General features: G+C 48.1%; 1 protein-coding gene across 1 annotated transcript; it reads left to right on the plus strand.

Annotated features, from left to right (window-relative positions):
- The first annotated feature begins 6,265 nt into the window (after window positions 1-6,265).
- On the plus strand, window positions 6,266-24,683 carry F2 (coagulation factor II, thrombin). The gene is made up of 15 exons (XM_006117303.4): window positions 6,266-6,325; window positions 7,507-7,648; window positions 10,326-10,489; window positions 12,560-12,584; window positions 12,738-12,788; window positions 13,351-13,456; window positions 13,590-13,726; window positions 16,916-17,218; window positions 17,659-17,760; window positions 19,068-19,194; window positions 20,533-20,700; window positions 22,232-22,405; window positions 22,639-22,817; window positions 24,121-24,191; window positions 24,428-24,683. The coding sequence occupies exons 1-15, from the start codon at window positions 6,281-6,283 to the stop codon at window positions 24,569-24,571; spliced, it is 1,938 nt and encodes a 645-aa protein (XP_006117365.2). The 5' UTR covers window positions 6,266-6,280; the 3' UTR covers window positions 24,572-24,683.
- The last annotated feature ends 317 nt before the right edge of the window (window positions 24,684-25,000 follow it).

Here is a 25,000-nt window from a genome sequence, read left to right on the forward strand (position 1 = left end):
CCTCAGCCATCCATCCCCCCTGCACTAGCTGCTTTGAGCACTAGCGGGTATAGAATCTTAAATATGAAAGAGTTGTACTAGGCTCCATCCAGCCTCATTCCAGAGCCAGAGCAGGGGCAGAATAGTCTTGTCTAATTCTAAGTGTCCCCAGTGATGGGGGTCTTAGCCATTTCCTGGAGAGAGAATTCTACAGCATTAGACTCTTTACTCTTAGGATCCTTTTTCTTGTATTTGGACAATGTTTCTCTCTTTGAATTCCTCTCTTTCCTTAATTCTACCCCATTAGGGACATCGTCCTCTTTGACTGGTGCGTGATTCCTTTCATGCCTGTTGCTCAGTGTTACTTGGCCAAAGTTTTGTAATGTAGATAGACTACATCTCAAATTCATGGCCACAAAGCCACCATAGTTAGAATATTGCTTACATGCTTGCACCTGTGCTGCATGTACTTGCCAGGAGTAATTGGGTCAGTGTCGGGTGTAATGCACCATGAGTAGGTATCCCAGTGTGCACCCTGCAACCCTAGAGCACAGGGTGTTTTGACAAGGCATGATGGAGATGAAGTGAGTTGTGTAAGGTTTAGTTTCCAAGTGTCCACCTGTCTTTATCCCATAATGTCATCTATACCCTATCATTTTCATGCCTTCATTAAAAATCCCACATATCTATGCATTTTCTCAGTCCACTATCTCTGACAGAAGCATGGCACCTGCACAGCTCTGCACTACTGTCATAAACATTGCAAGGACAGGACACGCAATCCTCTGGTATATGTAGAGCTGTAAGAAGAACCAATCCATGGGGAATGTGACAGCTTCTCGGAGAACAGATTACAGAGGGGTATAGAACTAACTCAAAATTTCTGGTGATGTTTGCAGAGCAGCTGCTTGTGATGGCGCACTGCTTCTGGTTTTGAGATTGGCTCATAATGCAGGCTTGAGATGATGAGCAGTGGCTGCAGAACTTTTGGATGCTCAAAGCCACATTCCTGGATCTGTGTGCCAAGCTTACATCAGCCCTTCAGCATAGGGACCCCAAAATGAGAATTTTGCTGATAGTGGAAAAGTAAAGCAATTACGTTGTGGAAATGTGCAGTGCCAGTCAGTGTGAAATAATTTTTTAGTTTAAAAATCCAATGCGGGGGCCTTAGTCATCCTCTGTTATCCAAGATTGTGACTCCAGGCTATGTGCAAGACCTAGAGGATGAATTTGCAGCAATGGGGTTCCCAAACAGCAGTGGATGGCATTCATATCCCTATTTTGGCATCTGGCCACTTTGCCACAGAGTAGATCAATAAGAAAGGACTACTTTTATGTGCTTCAGTGGATCACTGACATCGATGTTGGTTGCTCAAGCAAGGTGCATGTTGAAGAATACAGGACTCTTCAGAAAGCTACAATGGGTGAATTACCATTGGCAATGTTGAAATGCTACTATCAGCCTTGCCGGGGACTTCTCTGCTCCATTGCGTCTTAAAGCTATACACCAGCTACCTCAACAGCACCTAGGAACAGCGTGCCCAAGCAGGTGCAGAATGATGGTTGAATGTGCTTTTGGTAGATTGAAGGGGTGCTGGTATTGTTTACTTCCAAAATTGTATCTCGGGGGGAGGGGAGGAGGAATCTTAATAGCTGTAGTTATCTGCTGTGTCTTACATAAAATCTGTGAAGCAAAGGGAGGATGTTACCAGGAGGCTATGGAGCAGCTGTCAACAGTTTGAACAGCTAGATACTAGGGATGTTAGAAGAGCTTAGCATGGAGCTATATAGCTCAGGGAGGCTTGCACAGAGCACTTTAAAAGTTAGCCACAGTAATGCGCTGTGGTATATTTTTTCTCTACCTGCCCCTGATATTTTGGGGCCTGTTAGGAATTATCTGGTACTTGGTATACACCAATACTATCTCTGTACCTTTTAAATTAGCAGTTTCTGGTATTTATTAATATTATACTTTGTCACTGATCCAATGAGCTGTCATACTGTAGTACAGTGATGAGTGATATTTTCACAAGTGCTAGGCACTGCAGCAGTGTTGTGAACTAATAGTGATGAATTATTTTCCAAATAATAGAATTTTACTCTAACAAAACCAGTGCACAAACAAATCTCTAACTTAATACAAAGAAAATACATTAAAATTTACTAAATTAATGGAAAGGAACTTACAGAGAAAGAACTTAAGAACTTTCCTATCCATTTTAGTTACATAGGGCTTTCACAGGTTGGTGTATGTGAAACTGCTGTTGTCCTTAATGTCCTTATGTAGGAATGCTGACAGGTTAAACAGCTCTTGCCAGTTAACTCCAGTGGCAGCAGGGCTGATGGGGTGGGTGGTAGGACCTCATGGCTGCAGTGGGACCCTGGTTACAATAGTTAACCAGTCAAGTACTATCATTTAACTGGCTCACCATTTACAAAAATCCTTACCTTGTGGTTGAGTGGCAGGGGTAAATATGTTTCCTCTGCCATTACGTGGAATGTTGGAGTGTGTGTGAAGGGAGGTGCTGTGGTGGAGTTCTCCATGGATGGAAAAAGGAGACAAGCGCATAACAGCTGAACCTGTAGGTCCACAAGGGTCTGCAGCATCTGTATTTGCTGCCATGGAAGTCCTGTTATGTCATGGTGCATTTCTCTCTCCTTTTCCTGTTCAGACTCCTGAACCTTTCTCCTGTCTGCTCTTTCCTTCTCTAGGCTGCCTATAGTTTTCACCCTCCATGCCCAGATGGTCTGATGCAGCACTGGGTTGCAGAATCTCATTGAACATGTTATACTGACTCTTCTTTCTCATCCTTATCTGGCCCAGGCATCCTGTGTGGAGAAGGACCTCTTCAAGGCAGCAGCTGCAGATAAGCAGCACACAGAGGTACCATTGTCAGTCTAATCATAACAGAAAGCAAAACTTGATTCAGAATGCCCTTCTTTTGCTCCCTGTAACCTTTAACCAAGACGTGCTCATTGACACTTCTGCTTGGGAGAGCTCAGGTGTGGCACCACTCACAGCACCAGCCCTGGAAAGTGTGGGCTGCCAGAGGTGAAGGAAATGGGGAGGGAATTACTCCACTACATGGCACTGGAGTGTAGGGCAATGACCCTAAAAGGTGGCACCATTTTCTGCAGGCAATGGTGCTTTTAGTTGATATCTCACTCCTGAATGTTACAAAGGCACAGTGCACTGCTGCTGGTGTTCCAAAGCTGCCTAGACCCTATGTTGTTAGCCTGTGCACTGCATGGTATCTGCCGAAGTTCTCCGTGAGTAGTGTGGAGAATGTCCTACTGCAGAGGAAGAAGTAAGAAACTCCAGGAGAGCATTGCATGATACCTCCATGAGAGTTTCATCAAGATCTCTCAGGAGGATTCAGGGACCATTACTGTGCACATAAGCAAACTGAGCTGCTGAGAAGGCTCAGGAAGGAAGCTGCTTGGAAGCTCCTGGAGGAGCCACCTGAGAATCCAGTAAATACAGGCCCAAGAAAGGGGCCAGTACCACACCCTGACTTCAAGGGAGAAGACTGAATAGAGCCTGGTAGAGAGCTTGGTGACAGGTGGGCTTGAGAGATGTAGGGCTGTGCCCAGTGGGAGACAAGGATAGGAGAGTCCTTACTGTGAGTAGGTTTTATGTTAAAGCAGACCCTAAGAAGAGGGTTTGTTACTGGACATAAGTGCTGTGGACAGTGAACGGACCCTGAGGCAAGGAGCTGTAGAGCCAAGCTTGGTCTGCAAGTGGCTCTACAGAACAGGCCTGCCCATTTACAGTCCCTTAGGATTATTCTGATAGGTGTCCAGTTTCTTCCTATTTACACTCACCCAATAATTAGGGATGTAAGAGGTTAACCAATTAACTGATAAACTGATGCTTATTGGTTCCCATTAACAGTTAAACTCTGCTAGGGAGCGTGGGAGCTGGCAGCCCCATGGGGGTGGAGATCTGGGAGCCCTCTAGCACCCTTCCCTCCCTACTCCTACATCTCCAACTAGCACATTGGACCATGTAACCGATTACTACCAAGAATGTCGTTAGTATTTTTACTTCCCATTTTGGAATGTTACTAAAGCAGTAGGAAGACCAGACTGCTGCTACTGCTTCTTGTGGCTCTCCTCTTTAAATCCTTTCCTGTACTTCATTCCTTTGTCATGTATCATTCCCCTTAATTTAAGAGCTTTTAGCCAGTTTTTAGGCCAGGCAATGATTCCGGATCCAAGCCAGTTTGAATTAATGTTGAATAAGATGACAGGAGAGCCCATCTCAAATGCTTTGCTGGCACCTTATCACGGCTGGATGCACCCTTATTCAATAGTCCTTATGAAAATAGGCTCAGAGGGGTAGCCCTGTTAGTCTGTAACTTTAAAAATGAGTAATCCTGTGGCACCTTGGAGACTAACAAAAATGTATGATGAGCTTTCATAGATAAAAGAAGTGGGTTTTACCCACGAAAGCTCATGCTACTATGTTTTTTTGTTATGAAAATAGGGTGCAGCTAGGCCCAGTGCTGCTGCTAAACTGTGTGAATGGAGGTTGTTTTTGAAACTAGAATGATTGGTTCAGGATGTTCCCACTCCTGACTCTGGGTGACTGGCCCAGCTCTCTGCGTTGGCAAATATTGACACAGTTACAAAGTGACCTTAATGAAACAGAGATCACCCTTTGTGATCCGGGCATTTCTCCCCTGCTATGGTTCCTGGGGACTGAGGTACAGTTGCAGGAGTCCTGCAGTGTCCTTTCCCCTGGTTTTCAGCCTCTTTTATTCCCTGTGTTGACCCCAGTTGCCTGCTTTCTTCTAGTAAGGCAGGAGACCATAAGCAAGACAACTGAGTGGTGTAGCTGAAATATAGAGATACTTTAGCCCTCCTCCAATGCTGTGGTGTGAGCTGATAGCCTGGGGGCTCTGCTTTCCCATCTAGTCAGGCCAGACCACCCTTCCTCAGTGATAGGAGTCCTGAGGCCACTGCAGTCCTGTAGCTCAGGCCTAAAAATCAAACTGGTTTGTCAAGGTAGGGACTGTAGAAGAGCACAAGGGCTAAGCCTAGGTCCTTGCAATATCCTCTGCCTCCCTCTGACCTGCTGTTAATCAGCTGGGCAAGACCCTCCTGCTCCTGGCTGTGACTTGGAAAGTGCTAGTGTCATTAACCCCTCCCTCTGTGCAAGAGACTCTGGCTGTAGTTCATGGCTCTGTTTTCCTAGCTGTCCCAATAGTGTGGATTCTCCTTTCCATACATCCTCCTCCCTTCTCCAGCCCCACTTCATTTCTCTCTCTAATGTTTTGCTGTTCTCTCTCTAATACATCTTGTTTCCAGGCTGATCTCTGACCCATCATACAACATTCCTGACCTAGGGCACCTCAGCTGTTTCCTAAGAGAATCCTAGGGGGTTATCCCAAACACCCCAGGTGTGACTTGCTTCTTCCTGTAACCCCTGTTCTCAGGTGGGGGAGGGAGCCTATGTAAGTGCTCTTTGTACCCCTAGCCAAAGAGCCATTTCTTTGGCTGTCCCAATACTAATATTTGCACTCCCCCATGTAGGTAAACACTAGTTAGAAGATATATTAATGCATGGACCAGAAAAATGCTCCGTGAATGCAGCGGGATATAGCAAAGAATGTCGTATTGAGCCACTGTCCCCTAGGCTCTAGCAACCCTGTTCTCTGTGCTCTGAGCTTGCTCCATGTTGGCCCTGCTCTGAGGAAGCTCACGCTGGTGATGGCCACATTGCTATTCTTTAATGCGCTATATGAAGCACTAGACCTTTATTGGGTTCATTAGTCATTTTGATTTCACAAATCCCAGGTTAATCCTGCCTTCCTGTTCTCAGCAGCCTCCTCCCCCATGTCTCTAGGCCCAGGGCTTATCTGTCCATCTGCCTAGTTTCTTGCTCGGCAGATTAGTTTCATCTTTTTTTCTTTTTGGTTTCATCTTTTTTAGTACCATCCTAATTGTGTAGGGTAAAAGGGGCCTCCAGCACTGCCCTCTTTGCCCTTTTGTGGGAGAAGGGATTTGGAATAGCTTTATTAAAGTAATTGGAAAGAATTCCAATGGGCTGTAGTAGCAGCTGCTAACCTCCTTCTCCCTCCCCCTGTTCTCTTTGGTGATTGGGAGGGGGAGGGGAGAGGAGCTGGTTTCTCTGGCAGACCACCAGTTATGGTGCTCAGAGAGGAGGGAAAAAATGGAATCCTGAATGGTAGACTGTAACTAAGGCATGGAGAAGGGCTGGGAGAAAGTTCCCTTCCTTAAAGCACTGTCTTTGTGTTAAATTTCTATAGGGATCAGTCCCTACTCTGAGGACATCATGATGCAATGCCCAGCAAGCTCAGAGGAGAGGACAAGCATAGGGGTAGGTCATCTTCATCCTGATTCCTGATCTCGTACATTATTTTAGTGAGGGGTTTGGAAGAGGAGAGCTGGGGGGCCTACCACCGGGGGATTGTGGGATTGTTTCATGTGCAAGGGGCCACAAGGAGAAGAGTGAGTGAGAAGGGGGCTAAGAGGAAATCCAGCCTGAAAACATGATGGAGTAGTATAGGACATCAGAGGCAAGGATAAAAAGTGTAAACTTGATGTGATGGTAAAAGGGAGTTAGTGGGGGATAATTTGGGACTGATGAATAAGGAAGAGAATCTTAGCAGTTGTATTTTGGATGGAGTGGAAGAGTGTGTGTGGGGGGGGGAAGGGGGGAGTATTGGGGAGACCAGAGAGGAGGAGGCTTCAATAATCTAAGATGACCAGGGCAGAGCAGAGAGGAAGGAACAGGAGGATTAGGTGTCTGCCTGGATGTGAGGGGAGGAGTTGTACATGAGGCTATGGCTGTGTCTACTCTGAGATAGGCAGCTGATTCCCAGATCACATATGCATGGCTCAGCTGTCCTGAGTACAAATCCATCTGAACCCATTGGGCAAGTATTCAGCACAAGTATTCTGTGCCAAGCTGCCACTACCTGTGCTACTATGGCCACCCAACTATTTATACTCACACTACTCTTAATGAGCGTGTGTGTGTGTGTGTGTGTGTGTGTGTGTGTGTGTGTGTGTTGGGAATCACATCGGTAGCTCATAGTGTAGACATAGCCCATGTGACAGAACCAATAGCAATGGGGCAAGATGGGAGCTAAGATGGCTTGGGAGAAAAATAAGGAGCTGTTTCAACAATGTTAACTCCAAAGTGGGCTGGGCTTTCCTGGCTCTGCTGCTGGGTAGTCTGGGAGCATCCTTCTTTTTCTGTCTGCTTCTGCTTTCCTGTCATGTGCTGACCCTGGCCTCCCCGCAGTTGAGGCTGCAGTCTCTCGTGTTTGACCTGCCCCCAGTGTGGTGGTCATGACCACACTGTCAGAGCAAGCTAGTGTTGTTCTTGTGGTGTTGTGCTGCTCGGATCAGTAAAATGGTTGAAAGTGAAAATGCACGAAGGGGAGGGAGAGAAGCCAAGCACAGGAGGCACAGCAGGAGCTTCAGCCCCACTGGCCCTGACACACTGTGACCTCCTGGATCCTGTTTCTTCATGTTGGTTCAACATTAACCCAGGCAGGGCTGGGACTTCTCTTGTCCTGCACCCTCTTCATTTTCCCTGCTGCGGGAGCATATACCATGAGGCACAGCAGAGTCCGAGTGCTGGGCAGCCTGCTCCTTTTCTGCCTCCTGCACCTTGGACTGAGCCATGACAGTGGTAAGGACTCCTTGGGTATTGAGGGGAGGGAAGGGCAGGGTGGTAGGAGGCTGAGAAAAACAAATGGGACTGTTCATTCCTAAGCTGCAGCTGGAAGGGGAAGCCTGTGAAAGGTTGAAGGTCCCTGGAATAGCCAGCGGTTTGTTCCAGCTAGACAGTAAGTTTTACATGCTAAAAAATGGGTGGGTGGGAGGTGGGCAGCATAGGGCTTCCCTATTGCTGTGTAAGGAGAAGCAGCAGTTCCCAGGTTCGAGGGAAGAGCTGGATGGAGTTCGGTGGGTAGAATTGTTGCCTGCTACAGCTCATTGGATTTTGTTGGATCATCCTTATTATGACATCTAAAGCCCCTTGTCTTGGAGCATGAAAGAACTTGGGTGGGGGGCAGTATCTTAATCAGTGCTGTGCCTTGTATTGGCCACATATGGAGTTTCATGGGCCGGGAACATTCTTTCTCCTGGTGACGAGTGTTATCTGGAGGTGGAGGGGGGCATGGGGGCGCGGGGCAGGGGAGACAGCTGTTCTCCACTTTGCCCTTGCCCCTCTGGCTCTCAGAGCAACACATTTAGGACAGGCTAGGCCCTATTTCACACCAAACATATACAATATGACGTGTCCTGGTGTCTGGTGCGCCTCCTTTGTTCCGCATTAGTGCTTCTGCTTCCTCCGTCCTGTCTCCCCCTGATGTGGGGCAGGGTCCCATCGGACAGGATCTCCTGACTGTCTCCTCAGCTCCACTGCTATGCAGAGGAATGAGAGAAGACTGAAGCTAGTTTGGAAGTCGGGGTCTCTGAACAGGCAGATGAAATGATTTTTTCCAACATATCCCACCTAGATGGGGTTACAGAAAGTCACGCTTGAGTGAGAAAACCAGTGTCTTTGTGGCACCACAAAGACAGTGAGTTGATGCTCCAAGTAGACAAGCTTTGGCTCAGTAGTGAACTAGATGAGTGGCCTTGCCAAAGTAAATGTACAGGGCAGGGGTGCATGCTTATCCGGTGGGACATCGAGGACTGATCACAGCCTAAGCTCATAGGTTGCAGGCAGGTTAATCCTGTACCGGGCCTCAGGGTGGACTGGATAGGTTCTGCTGAGCTTCTTCCATTCCCTGTGGGTATGTCTACACTACAGCATTATTTCGAAATAAGCTATTTTGAAATAGTTAATTCGAAATAGCTTATTTTGAAATAATGCGTCTACACATACAATGCATTTCGAAATAGCGTTTTGCTATTTCAACATAGCGTGTCTACACTGAGTGGATGCTAAATCGCATTTAAGGCCAGCTGGAACCAGGTCCGGCAGGGCATCAGGTCAGGATTTACTTTGTGTGGCTGCTGCCTGAGGCTATCTGAGGTCTGTGCTTAAAGGGACCCCCTCTGGACAGCCAGAGCTCAGGTTTCCCTGCTTGCTTGCCTACCTCGAAGAGGAACAGCAAAGCATTTTGTCTCTGCATGCTCTGGCTGCCCTCACTCGGGACACCACAACACTCTGAAACATGGAGCTGGAGCTGTCCCTGGGCACTCTGATGTTTCTCTTGGATGTGTTGCTGTGAGCCTGGCTGCACTTTCTGCAGGCTGCCATCCAGGAAGTCCATGGGGGGGGGGGGAGGGGGGCTGTCAGTATCCAGGAGGCCCTGAGGGAGAGCTTACAGCCTGAGGAGCACTAAGTTCCCTGGTCTTCCCCACTGGGGGCTTGTGCCTAATTCCTCCCTCACGTCCTTCCACTTACCCCTCCCTAACCCCCCATCCTGATGTCAAATAAAATACACATGAACGCAAACTCCCTTTATTTAACAAAACTGGGGGGAGGAATGAAACTTTGGTGAGACTGGGGAAAGGAGGCAGGAGAAGGGAGATGAGATGGTGGGAGAGGAGAGGGGGAAACCTGGGAGGAGGGAGCTGGAAGGGGGAAGCAAGGGGAAGAAGGGGGAGGGGAAGCTCAGGGTTGGAGGTCTTGCCGGACCAACTTGATTTTAATTCAAACTTGTTCCTGGGTTTGCATGTGGCCTTTGGTGGCCAGGCTGACACCTATCCTGCTATAGACGGCCGCGTTCCTCCGTCTAGTGTGAAGATCATGGACATTGGGGCATCCCCCCCCCCCCAAACCTGAATAAGTTCCATGATCTCCACCCTGGACCAGAAAGGCGCCTGCCTTCTCTATGTCCTGGCAGGCTCCTGGGAGCTGGCAGACTGCTCCTGGGGAGTGGTGGAGGTCTGACTACCAGTGGCTTGCTGGCTCATGTTTTGGGGCCACTGGGTCGGGGCAGTGACTGCTGGCTCTGGGCTGGCAGGCTTGGAGCTGGCACAGGCACTGTGGCCAGAGTCTGCCCCTTTAAGGGCTCTGGGAATGGGGGGAGGGGGAGGGGGAAGAGTGTTCTTGGTTGAGGCTGGAGTGACTATTTCGAATTTGGCATTATTCCTCGTAGAATGAGGTTTATCAAATTCAAAATAAGCACTCCGCTATTTCGAACTTATTTCGAAGTAACAGTTTGGCTGTTATTGTGAAATAACTTTGCTGTGTAGACATCCCATGTGTTTCACTAGAGGTCAGGCGGTAGGAGAGGCTCACTGGCTGCATGTTCACTGATTCAGACCCATGACCAGACATGCAGAGCCCACAAAGAACAGTTCTCTGTCAGCTCTGTGTCAAGTGACTGGTCAGTGTTCTGGTTTGGTAGTTTTCCTTGGGCAGCAGCAGGCACTTTCCCTGCTCAAGCGCCCACGACGTGCCAACAAAGGATTCCTGGAAGAGATGCTCAAAGGAAACCTGGAACGGGAGTGTCTAGAGGAGAAATGTAGCTACGAAGAAGCCTATGAAGCCCTTGAGTCCACCGCTCTTGTGGTACGTACAACCACTTCCATAGTTTCTGAAGGGTTTCACCCACGGGCTGTCACGGTGATGTCCAGTGTGTTCCCTAAGGAGAGAGCCCAGACCCCATTCCAGGGATGGTCTCTAGAGTTTTGCCTTCTTACCAGAAGTGCCTAAAAAGCCCCATCCTTGTAACTGGAGGATACAGCTTGGTGGAGATTGGGAGTAAGAGGTTACTTTGTCTATGATGGAGAGTGAGTATGTTTAGTTCTACTTGTGGGGGGAAAAATGAACTTCATGATGAGTAGAAATCAGCATGTGTTGGGGACAGAGTACATGACAGCTAAGAAAGGTCTGTACAAGGAAATGAAACCTGAGTTGATACTGATCTTGCCAATTTTGGTTGTATATATTCCTGGAGATTTCTAACATGACAATCTTTAATTCCTGGAAACTCCAAGCCAATCCTGGGGGGATGGCAACCTTAAGATACAGAGAAGGGCAAAAATACTGTAAAAAATATTAATTGGAAATAGGTCAGAGTCTACAGGATCTAGCCCTTGGTTAAAGAACAATTTGTGCAGAGTCTCAGTGGGGCGGAGTCAGGAGCAGTTTTCCCTCTAAGCTTCAGGGCAGCACAGCTTCACAGGTGATTCATCAGCCCCACCCAGTCAGCTCTGTGCAGGGAGCTTCTAACTGGGCAGGGCTGATGAATCACCTGGGAAGCTATGCTGCCATGCAGCTTAGAGGGAACGCTGATTGTGAGATGGGAACTACAAACAAAAAAGGCAACAATTTAAAAAATGTAAATAACCAAGCAAGTAAGAAGGCAAGACTCCATCCTGCAAACATGATACATGCTTGCTCCTCGGCTACTCCTCGTTCCAGTGGGGCACATGCATATTGTGGGGACATGGGCCTACTTTTAACTTTTAGGCCACTTACACTAAGCTTGGTCAATTGTCTTTCATTTGCTTTTAAAATGTGAATAACGGGCACTCAGCAGAACAAAGCAGGTCTGAAAATGTCTAGTTAAGCCTTAGTTGGGGATGGTTTATATAAATTTAAAATAAGCGAAACTACAAGCTTGCCTACAAGGTGCCTTAGTCCACACCAGGAGGATGTAAATCCTAGTACAAACTAGGCCAGTGGTTTTTAAACTATGGGTTATGATGGCAGGCACTGGGTCTCATTGCTGCAGGGGAATCAGGTGACGGGTGGGGGTGCTAAGGCAGCAGTGGAGCAAGGGTGTTCAGTTTTGTGCAACTGGGAAGTTGACAACCCTATTTGAAACAGGACTTCATGAATACACACTAGGAAACTCCTAGCACAAGCCAGTTAGTGTGCAACAACCTACTGTGCACTCAAATGTGTACGCTTCTAGTGAGGACCGATGTATCTTGTAGGTAAGACTACAAGATGGCTACCAAGCAGCCCCTGACTCTTTTGCTTATGATATATTCCTTTCCCCCCCAAGCTTTGCCAGTTATTTGTCTTCCCAGTTTAGGAGTTCTCTGTACCAGAGATTGTCTGTTGCTATATGTGTAGACCACAGCCAGCACATTGTATACTGTAATATAAATTACAGAGATAAGGCCTGGCACTGGTGCCTGACCTTGCAGGGATGGAAGCAGAGGCATTTGTGGCTGGCTGATGTACACTTAGAAACCCCAGCCCAGAATGAAGAGGGAAGATAGCTGGCCACAGGAAAGGCCGTTGCCACAAGTATTTCCCGAGTTGCTTTGTCTCCAGTCCCCTACTAGTCCCTAAGTGGGGTAGCTCTCAAGGCCGTATTCTGCTTGAGGATCTGCCACTGGAAACTGATGATGCTGAGATGGGTCAGCCAGAAGTGAAATGGGCTGCTGTCAAACAGCCTCCATTTGGGGCATGGCCATGGTAGGGGAAAGAGCCCCAGAATTTGACAGGAAAGCATGTGACCCAGTGTTACTTTCTCCAGTATCTTTGATCTCAGCAGGGCAAGGGTTTGCTCCCTGTTTTCCAAGAAAGACTGAGACAGTGGCTGGCCTTGGTTTCAACTGCAGAAGTTAGGGCAGGGCTGAGGTTCCATTACTTGCTTCCTAAATGTTTGCATTTGTTTTGCAGAGTGAATTCTGGAAGAAATACACGGGTAAGTTGTTTCAAGTCCTATAAACGCTTTGATGTTCCACAGGCTGTACACTTCCCAGGGCTCTATCCTGCCCAATACCATGCTGACTTGAGCTACACTGCTCATTGGCGTCCCTTTGACCAAACTGACAGGTCTCTTGCTCTTGTTTGTTAGTATGTGAATCCCAGAGGAATCCCAGGACAGCTCTGGATGAGTGTCTGAAAGGTAAGAGGGGCCTGGAGACTTTGTGAGCCGCTGGAGATGGTGAGTTACCAGAAATGTGCTCCAAACAGAATTTGGGAAGAAATTCTAAAGAAGTGGGGATGCCATCATATGGGCAATATCATGGGGAAGATCAGCACTTATAGGGGAAGGCAGAGCCCTTAAACATCCTCCTGCTATACGGACACCCCACCCCCGAGCATGCTTCATTAACATGCTAAAAACCTGGGAGTCCCCCTTGGAGTAGCATAGGCTAGATGCCCAGCTGCCCACTGCTCTAGTGAGGAGTCATCACCGCTATTCCCAGCTTCGGATCAAGGCACTGAGGTACAGGAGTGATGACCTGAAGGGTAAAGTTTGTTTATGGTCGGTCTGTGCATCTTTGTGAGAACCCAAAGCAGGGATTTGTAGGCTGGTACCTATGGGCTCTAAGAAAATAATGTTTCTGATTTTCCTGATGAATTGGGTTTTTGCTCAAGAAAGCTTATGCCCAAGTAAATCCGTTATTCTTTAAGGTGCCGCAGGGCTCATTTTTCTGACTTGCCCTCTGTTGGGACTTTGGCAGGAATGTGTGTGTCAGGCAGGGGGCAGAACTATCGGGGAACAGTTTCTGTCACCAAGTCGGGGATTGAATGTCAGCTCTGGACAAGCAAATTCCCTCACAAACCTGAGTAAGTCTGTAACTCTCTTCCCCAAACATGAAATCCTAGCACTGGTTGGAGAAGCCAGGTTGTAGGGGAGGCCACAACTCTGATGGGAAGGGTCCTCTATCCTGCTAGCTACCTCATCGCTCCTTTCTCATAGGTTTAACACCACCACCCATCCGAATGGAAATCTCACTAAGAATTACTGCAGGAACCCAGATGACAACCCAAATGGCCCCTGGTGCTACACCCGAGACGCAACAGTGCGACGGGAGGAGTGTGCAGTTCCAGTCTGTGGTGAGCCTCAAGATAGGCCCTAAGGGATCCTGCTCCCTGGAAGGGAAGAATTTGCTCTAATGCTGATATGAAGGACCTCACAGAGGAGGGTCTGGAGAGAGAGGATGCAGGAGGGAGGGGTTCTGTGGCAATGGGTGGCGGACACAGGAAGGAGCTGGATAGAGCTCCCCATTGTGCTCCATTCACCTAGCTTGGTTAGGTCCTTCTGAAATTCTCAGTCTTTACTATTCTTGACTGCTCTACATAATGTTGTGACTCCTACAGCCTTGAAGCCGCTGCATTACTGCTGCCAACCACAGGAGTTCATAAATTGTGAGTCAGACTCCTCCTAAATCACAGAATTTTAAAAAGTTATCAGTCACATTTTTGCCTACTTTTTTTTTTTAAAGTAACCTTTAGGACAGTACGCTCCAGCCCCACTCCCAAGGAGCCCCCTGCCACTCCACGCTATTGCCTCTGTATCAGAGGCAGCAGCACGGGGTGCCAGGTGGGAGCTGGTCTGCGAGGGGAGCCAGTTTAAAAACCAATTCCCCTTGCAGACCAAGCTGCCTGTCACCTTGTGCTGCTGCCTCTGATACAGAGACAGCAGCGCGGGGTGGCAGCAGCCCCTGTCTGGGAGAGGTCTGAGATCCCCAACCCGGCATGAGCCAGAACTGAGCTCAGTTGCCTGCCCGCCTGGCTCCTAATATACTTTAAATGCAGAGCCACAGCAGAAGTAGGTCCCAGGCCCGATGCAAGCCTGCTAAAAATGTACTGGCCCGGAAGGGAGGTATTGAAATGTGTATAGTCTATTGCATTAACTGGTGAGCTTTTGCTTATTGCTAATTGGTTAATCAGCTCCACTATTACATCTCATGCCCGGGGGGCTGGATGCAGCCCCCTGCTTGTCTGGATGTGGCCTCCTAGGCTCAGCCTCCCCGCCCCCCGCATTGGGTAGCCCATCTGCAGCTGGAAGCACAAAAATCTACTAGGCTTGGGCTCCCTAGGCTCTGGTGTGCAAGGAGAATGTGGGGAGTGTCTGTCTTCTCAGTTGGGGGCTACATCAGTGAGGGGGGTGTGTGTGTGTGTGTGTGTGTGTGTGTGTGTTTCTCACTTGTGTGCAGCCCCTGACTGACTTTTTCTGTGGGTCAGTGGTCCCCAATCCAAAAAAGGTTCCCCCACCCTGTTCTAGAGCAAAACCACCTATCTGCAGTTTGTGTGTGATCATCTCGGGTTCAAAATTCAATCCCCAGTGTCCATTCTAGTTCCCTGTAGAGTGGCAGCCATCTTCCTTGAGAGCAGCCTGGCCTCAGACTCCTTGAACACAATGTGATGTAAGCTTTGGGGGTAGCTGAGTTAGTCTGTTACAGAGAAAAAAAACCCAAATGGTCCGGTAGCACCTTAGACTAACAAAACATGTAGATGGTGGTATCATGAGCTTTCGTGGGCACAGCCCACTCCTTCAGATGACCGGAGTTATGAGTTTAGAATGTGCAGACCCAAAATAAATAGGAGAGGGGAGAGGGTGGGAGACAGGGAGCTAGAGGGATTCAGTAAGTATCTGAAGATTGGGTAGTTAAAACGAAGCAGACACTATCAATTGACTTTGATTCTTATCCTTCCTGACGTTGTCACCTTGCTAGTTGCAGTCTGACTTCCATATGCAGAGGCTGTGCCAGGCTTCAGCCCTGCTGATGTGGGGAGCGCTCAAGACTGCATTAGGAATAAGAGAATATGAATATATTTTTTAAATAACCCAGCTATGATGACGTCAGTAAGTGCTGCTGTTTCCCCTGTGCTGGAGGAGACTTGGTTACTTGTTACTGACCCATGGGGAATCATCTTGCTTACAAGTCTCGGAGACTAGCATTTTAGAGAGGCACCATTTCCCTTTGCTAAAGGTGCACTAGTGACGTATGCAGGGCAGAAATCAGTTAGCCCAGGGAGGGACAACTCAGAAGGTAACATTGACCTTGCTGCTGCTCACTCAAGTAGCTACAATATCACTGCTGTTGTCACGGCAGCTGCCATCACTGTGGCTCCAGTACAAGGAGAAAGAAGGGAAGATGAGGCCAAGTGACTGTTGCATAGTACCTCTCCCGGTGTCTGCCTGCCTGCTGAGGAAACTGGAGCCTTGCTCCCCCCGACTTGCTGCCAGGCGAGACCTGAGAGGAAGGATATAGAACTAATAGAATACAGAGCTGTGGAGAATATTTTGTGCTTCATTGGTAGCTCTAACTCAGAACTGTAGGTGGTTTCTTGGGTAACTCTCCATAAGCTTATTAACAAAGGTACCTCTGGGCCCTCCTTGAGGCTGCCAGGCTGCTGCATTAGTGTGGGTTGGAGAAATTGGAGAAGGTCCAGAGAAGAGCAACAAGAATGATTAACTGTCTAGAGAACATGACCTATGAAGGAAGACTGAAAGAATTGAGCATGTTTAGTTTGGAAAGGAGAAGACTGAGAGGGGACATGATAGCGGTTTTCAGGTATCTAAAAGGGTGTCACAAGGCGGAGGGAGAAAAATTGTTGTCCTTGGCCTCTGCTGAGGATAGGAGAAGAAGCAACGGTCTTAAACTGCAGCAAGGGAGGTTTAGGCTGGACATTAGGAAAAACTTCCTAACTGTCAGGGTGGCTAAACACTGGAATAAATTGCCTAGGGAGGTTGTGGAATCTCCATCTCCAGAGATATTTACGAGCAGGTTAGATAGACATCTATCTGGGATAGTCTAGACCATACTGGGTCCTGCCATGAGGGCAGGGGACTGGACTTGATGACCTCTCGAGGACCCTTCCAGTTCTAGTGTTCTGTGATATCTGATGTGCGGTCCCCAGTGTGTATGTGTGTGTCAGCTTTGGGCACCAGTGTAACTGCCTTGCAGGAAGCCTTCCCTTTAAAATACAAACACAGTGAAGTTCCATTAGTATCTGGGAATGGCACAGAGGAGTGGGATGATAGCTTCTTCCTTTTACTTTGAGCAAAGCAGTGTCTCCAGGTGCCTCACAGGTGAGGCAGGGACTCTTTGGCTAGGTAGGGTATCCCACGGGATACAGGGTGGGGACTCTCAGACATGATGGAGTGTCCAGTGGACTGATGGGACGTAGTGAAGTGCTCTAGGGCCTGCTGGAATCTGTCAGTACCAGACACCGTTCCAGCATTTTCCACTGCAGGCCATGAGTCTGGTAACAGCTGCCTTATTTCTCCCTTTTCAGGTCAGGACAAGACCACCGTTCCATTTATTCCCCGGCCCTCTCCAATAGACACAACGCAGCAGCCATGTGAAACAGACAAGGGGCTGCATTACAACGGGACTCTTTCAGTCACCACCTCTGGGATCCGGTGTTTGCCATGGGCCTCAGACAAGGCAAAGGCTCAGAAGCGTGCAACTACTTTTTTTCCGGAAGTGAAGCTGGTGGAGAATTATTGTCGGAATCCCGATGGGGATGATGAAGGTGTCTGGTGTTATGTGGATCATCCAAATACCACCTTTGAGTACTGTGACCTGCACTACTGTGGTGAGGAGCATCAATGGCTGTGGGATTGCAATTGGGATTTTTGGGCTGCAGGGTGGGAGAGTCATGATGGCCAGCAGGATGCAGTACTGTGGTGAGGAGTGGGTGGGCCACAGCGTTATAGGAGGCTATATGTGAGAGTCACACAGTGTAGGTGCACGCATGTAAGAATGCTCTTGTTTTGTGGGGGTCCTTTATTCCAACAACTCCATTCCTCTGTCCTGCTACCCTCAGAATGTGCCCCCATATTCCACCCAACTAGTTCTTCTGCTGGCCAGAGGTTGAGTAGGAGACTTAATTAGCCAGTGGTCTTGCTTTAACAAGCAATACTTCCACCCACCTCATTATGTGTGGGAAGGGATGGTGCCACTTCTGAAGTCCTATGTGAAATGCTGGAGGGAGCCTTTCTTCTCAACATCTTTGTCTGTCTGTCTGTCTCTCAGAGAGCCCTCTGGATGAGATTGATGATGCAATACTAGGGCGGACCATTACCGAAGAGCACCAAACCTTCTTTGATGTTAAGACTTTTGGTTCAGGTGAAACAGGTAAGTAATGGATCTATGAGGCACAAACATAGCACCAAGGGTGCTGCAAAGGCTGCAGCTTCTTTCCACAATGCCTTGTTCCTTAGAAAAACCAGCCTGTTAAATGCCTACTGCTGAAAGCAGAAGTGAATGCTAAAACTACATTAGGTTCTGTCTGAGATCACCTAAGTGAGCCTCAAGTTATGAGGAAGCTCCCAAGCCCAACAGCCCCAGCTTTCCCCAGCAGGAGGTTCTATGGGGAGATCAATGTTGCTTCAGCCCCAATTCAGGGCAAGAAGTGCTGTAGAAGAAGGTGCATGAGTGATGGCTTTGGGGAATCTTCCAGTTCCAGCCTCGTCCAGCAAAAAGCACAAGAAAGAATGAGTGTGGTTATCGCTTCTGAAATGTAAAAACATTTGACAGCCCCAACGAACCTCTGCAGCCCCCCTAACAACTGCTTTTAGTATCTGAAGCTTTTGTTCTTTCTTTAGAGGCGTAGCCGAGTTAGTCTGTAACAGGAAAAACTTAAACAATAGTCTAGTGGCACATTAAAGACTAACAAACCATGTAGATGGTATCATCAGCCATCAGCTTTTTTGCCTACAAAAGCTGATACCACCATCTACATGGTTTCTTAGTCTTGAAGGTGCTACTAGATTATTTATTGTTGTTTTTTGAGAGACAGAACATCATTGATGAGAGTCATTTTTTTAATCTGCACATTTTTGCCAGACAGCAATTAATCCGTTTCATTTAGCCAATTGTCATTCGCTGTGCAGCTTCTGATGTGATTTTTTTTTTTTGGGGGGGGGGAGGGATAGAGGGAGAGAGAAATGGGGGGTAGTAGGCCTGCTCTTCCTTTATTTAATATACCCCACACATCTCCTCACTTTTGTGTGACTCAAACCCTCTCTCACACATGCACCGTGTGCCTGCATACTGGTGGGAAGACAACTGTACTTTCAGCAGTTTTGATCTGTTATTGCTTAAACTGTAGAAGTGGGAACAGTGGGGTATCTTTAGTTGGACACAATTTTTAACATTAGCTATCCCAGTGTATCGTGGTGATCATTCAAATCTTAGACCCACATGAAAGAAAAACAGACACATCAAAGTATTTTTTGGGTAACTGGCAAATTCATCCAAAAAAAGCCTGTTTGGAATGATCAAGACTGGCCACGTGGTAACTCCAAGAATGAGGAAGGAACAATGATCTGAGCATGTAGCTCCCAAATACTTCCCATCAAGCTTGTTGTCTGTAGAGAGGGTCCGGTCCCCTGCATTGCAAATCAGGTAGAGTAACAGGGACAGGCTGCCTGGTTTTTCAGATTGTGGCATTCGTCCTCTGTTTGAGAAGAAAAAGATTACTGATAAGAGTGAGCAGGAGCTGTTGGACTCCTACGCTGGGGGCCGGATTGTAAAGGGGGAAGATGCAGAAGTTGGCAGTGCCCCCTGGTAAGTAATGTTGCTGCAGTTTCTCTACAGTCATCCCTTTCTAAAGAGGAAATCAGGAGTCTATCAGTTGGCATGGCATATTCAGCCAGCCCGACTTCTACTCATAGCCCCTTCTGAGGGTCTGACTTAGTAGCACTACTATGGCTCTAGAGCAGAAGTGGGGAAACTTTTTTGGGTCTGAGGCCTCTGATCCCCCCACAAATCAGTTGGGAGCCACACAAGTGAGAAGCCAAAAAACAAAACCAAAAGCACAAATGTGGTCCCCAGCAGATAAGCAGAAAAGATACACACCTCACTCGTGCAACTCAGGGCACCAAGGTTCCCCTCGCACTCCAGTCCCGGGCAGGGGGGCAGCGTTAATGCACAGGGCTTTCCCCCCCACTGGGTCCAGATTAATTCTTCTCGGGTCTAGGGCTAGTAGATTTTGTGGAAAACCTAGACTGTGTGTGAGGCCAAAAGAAGGGGTTCTGTGTGTGGGAGGGGGCTGATGGGTGGGGGTGCAGGGTCTAGGCTGAGGGTATGGTGCAGGAGCCAGGTGGGGATGAAGGGTCTGGGCAGGAGATAGGGTGCGGGGGGTGTGAAATCTGGGTGAGGGAGGTTTGGGAAGGGTGCATGGGCTGAGGGAAGGATGCAAGAGGGTGGGGGTTTGTGGCACCTACATGGCACAGTTCCTGGAGGTGCAGATGTCTTTGCTCTCCCTCCCCACTGCTCCCATTGGCTGAGATTCTCAGGGGTAGAACTTGCAATTCAGCGCAGGCACAGAGCTTCCCTGCATTGCCACTGCTGGGGGAAGGGAGAAGAGCAGAGTGCAGAGCCACTTCCTCCTCCCTGCCAGGCAGATCCCACTGGCAGCTTGCTTTGATCTGGCCCACAAGCCTCAGGGCTCTCCACTTAGTGAGAGAAGCCAGCACTGGTGCTCCAGCCGCACACAGAGGGGCAGAGGTTGTAGGTTCCCCATCCCTCCCCCTCTCTCCTTTGGAGCCAAGTGCACAGCTGTCATGGAAACTCTGAAGCATGCTGCAGTTTTTCATCCGTATCCTACTGCTTCCAGTCCTGCAGGCACGTCTCTGTTACTGGCCACAGCAAGGATTACAGGGCTAGGTGGATGGGGAAAGTACCCTTCAGATAGGACTGCAAGGAGAATACGCATGTTCAGTTCTAGGACTCAGTCCTAAGACCTAGACATGACATGCTGGGGGCGGGGAGCTGGTGCTACCATGGTCTCCTGGCAGTGGAGGCAGGTTTTCCTGGTCACACAAAACTGGTGTTCTTGCAAGGCCCAGAAGAGCATCCAGCCAGTGCCCTGGGTAAATCTCTAACCTTCTCTTCCCATTCCAGGCAGGTGATGCTTTTCAGGAAGAGTCCTCAGGAGCTGCTCTGTGGTGCCAGCCTCATCAGTGACCGCTGGGTCCTTACTGCTGCCCACTGCCTTTTTTACCCACCCTGGGACAAGAATTTCACCACAGATGACATCTTGGTGCGGATTGGAAAACACCAGAGAGCAAAGTAAGAACTTGAATAGAGGAGGGGAGGAAAGCAGATGGGAATCCCCCATGAGTTTGCTGAGAAAATAAAGCTGGTGTCTGGAAAAGAACGGTTACTTACCTTTTAACTGTTGTTCTTCAAGATGTGTTGCTCACATCCATTCCAATGTGTGTGCATGCCACATGAACGATTCAGACTTTTCCCTAGTGGTACCTGTTGGGTTGGCTGTCGCACTGCCTGTGGTGGCATCTCACAGCATTGCATGTATGCTCCTGCCAGCCTCACCCCACTTCAGTTCCTTATTGCAGGAACAGTCTGACGGAGGGTAGGCAGGTGTGTGTGGAATGGGCGTGAGCAGTGCATCTTGAAGAACAACTGGGGCTGGTGGGTGAGGGTGTAATGAGTTGTGAAGGTGTGTAAGGAGGACCAGGTAGCCAGCCTGCAGATGTCCTGAAATGAGATGTTAGGCCACCGACAAGGCTTGAACCTGAGCTGAATGTGCTGTGGTAGGCAGATCCAGCACCTTGGCCAAAAGTCAAAGCACAGCTTGGTGCACGTACTGATCCAGGATGACAGGTGCTGTGACATGACCGGGAGACCCTTCATGCGGTCTACAGTGAAGAGAGACGGAGCTGCATAGAAGGGTTTAGTGCACTCAATATAAAAGACAAGGGTGTGCTAGATGTCCCTGTCTATGGCATGTAGTTTTGAGAGGAAAACAGGAAGAAAAATGTCCTGATTGATGTGAAAAGGTGATGCTACTGAATGCAGGATAGGGCCACAGCTGCACCTTATCCTTATAAAAAACAGTATATGGAGGCTTGGAGCTCAACGCCTGTCTGTTGGAAGTAACAACTGCCAGGAAAGCCACTTTGTAAGAAAGGTACATTGGAGAGCAGGTAGCCAGGGGCTCAAAGCAGGGGGTGTGAGCTGGGAGAGAACTAGTTCAAGTCCCGTGGCAGTAATGGCTGCCTCACCTAAGGGTAAAGCCAATCCAGACCCTTAAGAAAATGACCCACCAATGGGGCCCCAAAGAGGGCCTTCACTCCTAAAACTATGTGGACAGCTGAACTAACTGCTCTAAAAGTAACTGAATCTATGAAGCAAAACTGCTATGCTAGTAACTATTTGTGAAGCAAGAAATCAGAAGCTCTAACAACTCACTAGTGGAAGGAAGGAACTGAAGTGGGAGTCAGGCTGTCAGGGTTATATATGCAATGCCGCAAGGGGGCTACAGCCAACCTGACAGGTACTGCTAGGGAAAAGTCTGCTGATGATTGGAATGCCTGTGAGCAATCACTCAAAGTATGTCACTGGCATTATGGAAGCCCTGTGATGAACCGGATTCTCATGTGCTTCCCCAGCTTATAGTGAGTTCCTGTAGCGATGCCACGCACTGAGGCTCTGCCCCAGCACTAAAAGGAAGGACAGTTTGGCTCCCTTTTCCTTGTTGTGAGGATGGTGCTGCAAGCCAGCCAGAGGGGCAGCAGCCCCCAGAGCTCATAGTTGCTGCTGCAGATTCACTTGTCTCCTTCTCTTGGAATCATTTCAGGTATGAGCGGAACATAGAGAAAATTGCCTTATTAGATAAAATCATCATCCACCCCAAGTACAACTGGAAAGAGAACCTGGACCGCGACATTGCACTGATGCTCCTGAAGAAGCCCATAGTTTTGAGTGACTATATCCACCCGGTCTGCCTGCCCACCAAGGAGCTTGTGCAGAGGTGAGGAGGCTGGAGGGAAAGAGAAAGCAGCCTCAGAACCCCTGGCAGAGTGGCTGCAACTGTCTCCTTTGGGTTCATATGAAGAATTGGGAAAGCCCTAGCAAAAAGCAGGATGACTTATTATGCTGGTTTGTAATAAGGCAGTGTGGTGAGAGGCCCCTCCAGAGTCTGGACAGTGCTAGATTATAGGGGTGACACATTTCCACATGCTTTAACTTTGCTTCTTCCTATAGCCTGATGTTGACAGGATTCAAAGGGCGGGTGTCTGGATGGGGAAATTTGTATGAGACCTGGGGCTCTGGCACAGCCTCCTTGCCCTCGATTCTACAACAGGTGAATCTTCCCATAGTCAGCCAGGATACCTGCAAGGCATCCACTAACATCAAAATCACTGACAACATGTTCTGTGCAGGTAAGAGCTCCTCATAGCCCACACCAACCTGCTGTGCATGGGGGGCAAGTGATGAATGGGTCATGTGCTAAAGAGGCTCTTTGTACCATGTGCCATAACACAAGGGCTCACTCAGTCTAATTACTGCTTAGTAAACTTTGATCTATCCTAAAACAATAGGGGTATGTCTACAGTGGCATGATCTTGCACAAATGCTCTTTAACGCAAGAGTTCTTATGTTAAAGTATTTGCGCAAAAGCATCTGTGCCAGTGTAGATGCTCTTTTGCACAAGAAAGCTCCACTGGCTATTTTAGCCATCGGGCTTTCTAATGCAAGAAATTCATGTTGCCTGTCTGGCCACTTGCGCAAGAGGGCTTATTCCTGAGTGGGAGCATCATAGTTCTTGCACAAGAACTCACAGCCAGTGTAGACAGGCGGCAAAGTTTTGCGCAAAATCTTGCCAATGTAGACATACCCTAGCATCCCTAGGGCATGAACAAGCCTCTGAAATTCCCAGTCCATGTAGGGGAATGAAGAACTTAAGGGCATAATAAGGCTCTGGGAGATCAGCTGGCTATGGGATGAGACAGAAGGGGGCTTGGAATTCTCCCCTCTGGCTATTTAAATTTACAGAAGGAGCTGAGTTTGAGTATTAGGGGATTCTGAGGATTTAGGTTTTGACCACTAACTACAACCAGGATAATGAGTAATTAAATGATTGGCAGAGCCAGCTTACACTGTAATACACAGTGCTTCACCTAACTTGCATGGCTGAGGGCACCACAGGGGGGGTAATGAAAATAGAGGTTGTTCCAGAACTCCAGGAGGGGTGATGCTGCTAAAGTAGAAAGAAATCAGCTGAGAACAGCAGAGACTCTACCTCCTAGGGCCTACAGAGTTGTCAAGGCTAGGGCTGCTCTTACTAAGGGCAACTGGATCCTATATCACAGGTGTAGGTTAAATGCATGAAAGAAAAAACTAGAATTTAGAGGATTTATAACCTGTAATATTCCAGGCCAAACTTGTAGGATGGAAAATCTTGGGCAGTGTATTAACCTTCCCTTTCCAGTACTGCTATGATGCCATCTCTTCCCTGGGTTATCAAAGAAGCACTGTTTGAGCTTTTAAATGGAAACAAATCATGTAAGGCTGTAGTTTTGGCATACTCAGCCTTTCTGTAAGGGGCTGGTTGTTTGTGGGTAAGGTCACAATGTTGCTAACCATAGAAAGTTTGAAAAGTATCAACATTACCTTCATTTTATACCTTTTAGAGAAAATAGTCCCTTCCCTCTTACCCAGTACTCTTTGCCTCTTCTCCTGTAGGGTACAGTCCTGATGCTGCCAAGAGAGGGGATGCATGTGAGGGGGACAGCGGAGGCCCTTTTGTCATGAAGGTATGTGCAACAAGAACAGTGTCTCTGCTCAGGGAGATGTTATGGTTGGATACCCCACTACTGTAGATACACTTTAGCAGGTGCTTATTTGCTGGAGCCTAGTACTATACTAGAACTCACTTCTGTCTTGCCACAGCCAACCTGGACCTCCAGCTGGACAAGAAGAATTACACTGTTGCTGCTCTTATGATTAACACTAGGTATAGCATACTAATTTATTTTCCTTTCTGTCTAAGAGCCCAACAACTAACCGTTGGTATCAGGTGGGGATCGTCTCATGGGGAGAAGGCTGTGATCGTGATGGTAAATACGGATTTTACACACATGTATTCCGCTTGAAGAAATGGATGCTAAAAACCATCAACAAATATGGACAATAAAGCAAGCATCAGTTACCTCTCATATCTGCTTTGTTAGCAAGATGAACCCTAAGGAATCAAAAATGGCTAGAGGTATTCTCTGGAAACATTAATAAAGTGATTGTAGCTGGGATTGTGCCTGCTTTCTATTTTGGCAGTGCTGAGAGACCAACTTGCCCCCAGCATGCTAGCATTAACATACTTATTACAAAGGTGCAAAGTTAAAATAACACTATGCAGTCTTTGTCCTTCCTCCTAGAAGTCAGTCATAGCTTCTATAAATGTGGGATCATGCCTAAAGTTACAAACCAAGAGACTTGATATGTGCTGCTAAGAAATAAGTTGAACCTTCAGCAAAGACATGGGTAGTGATTCCCCAGCTTGCCTGGATCTGGCTCAAGGCTCCCCTCCTAGCACTAGGGAGCCCATATCTACTGAGGGACTGGCGCA

Source organism: Pelodiscus sinensis, chromosome 4 (assembly GCF_049634645.1).
Source record: "Pelodiscus sinensis isolate JC-2024 chromosome 4, ASM4963464v1, whole genome shotgun sequence".
In the NCBI taxonomy this organism is placed as follows: Eukaryota; Metazoa; Chordata; order Testudines; family Trionychidae; genus Pelodiscus; species Pelodiscus sinensis.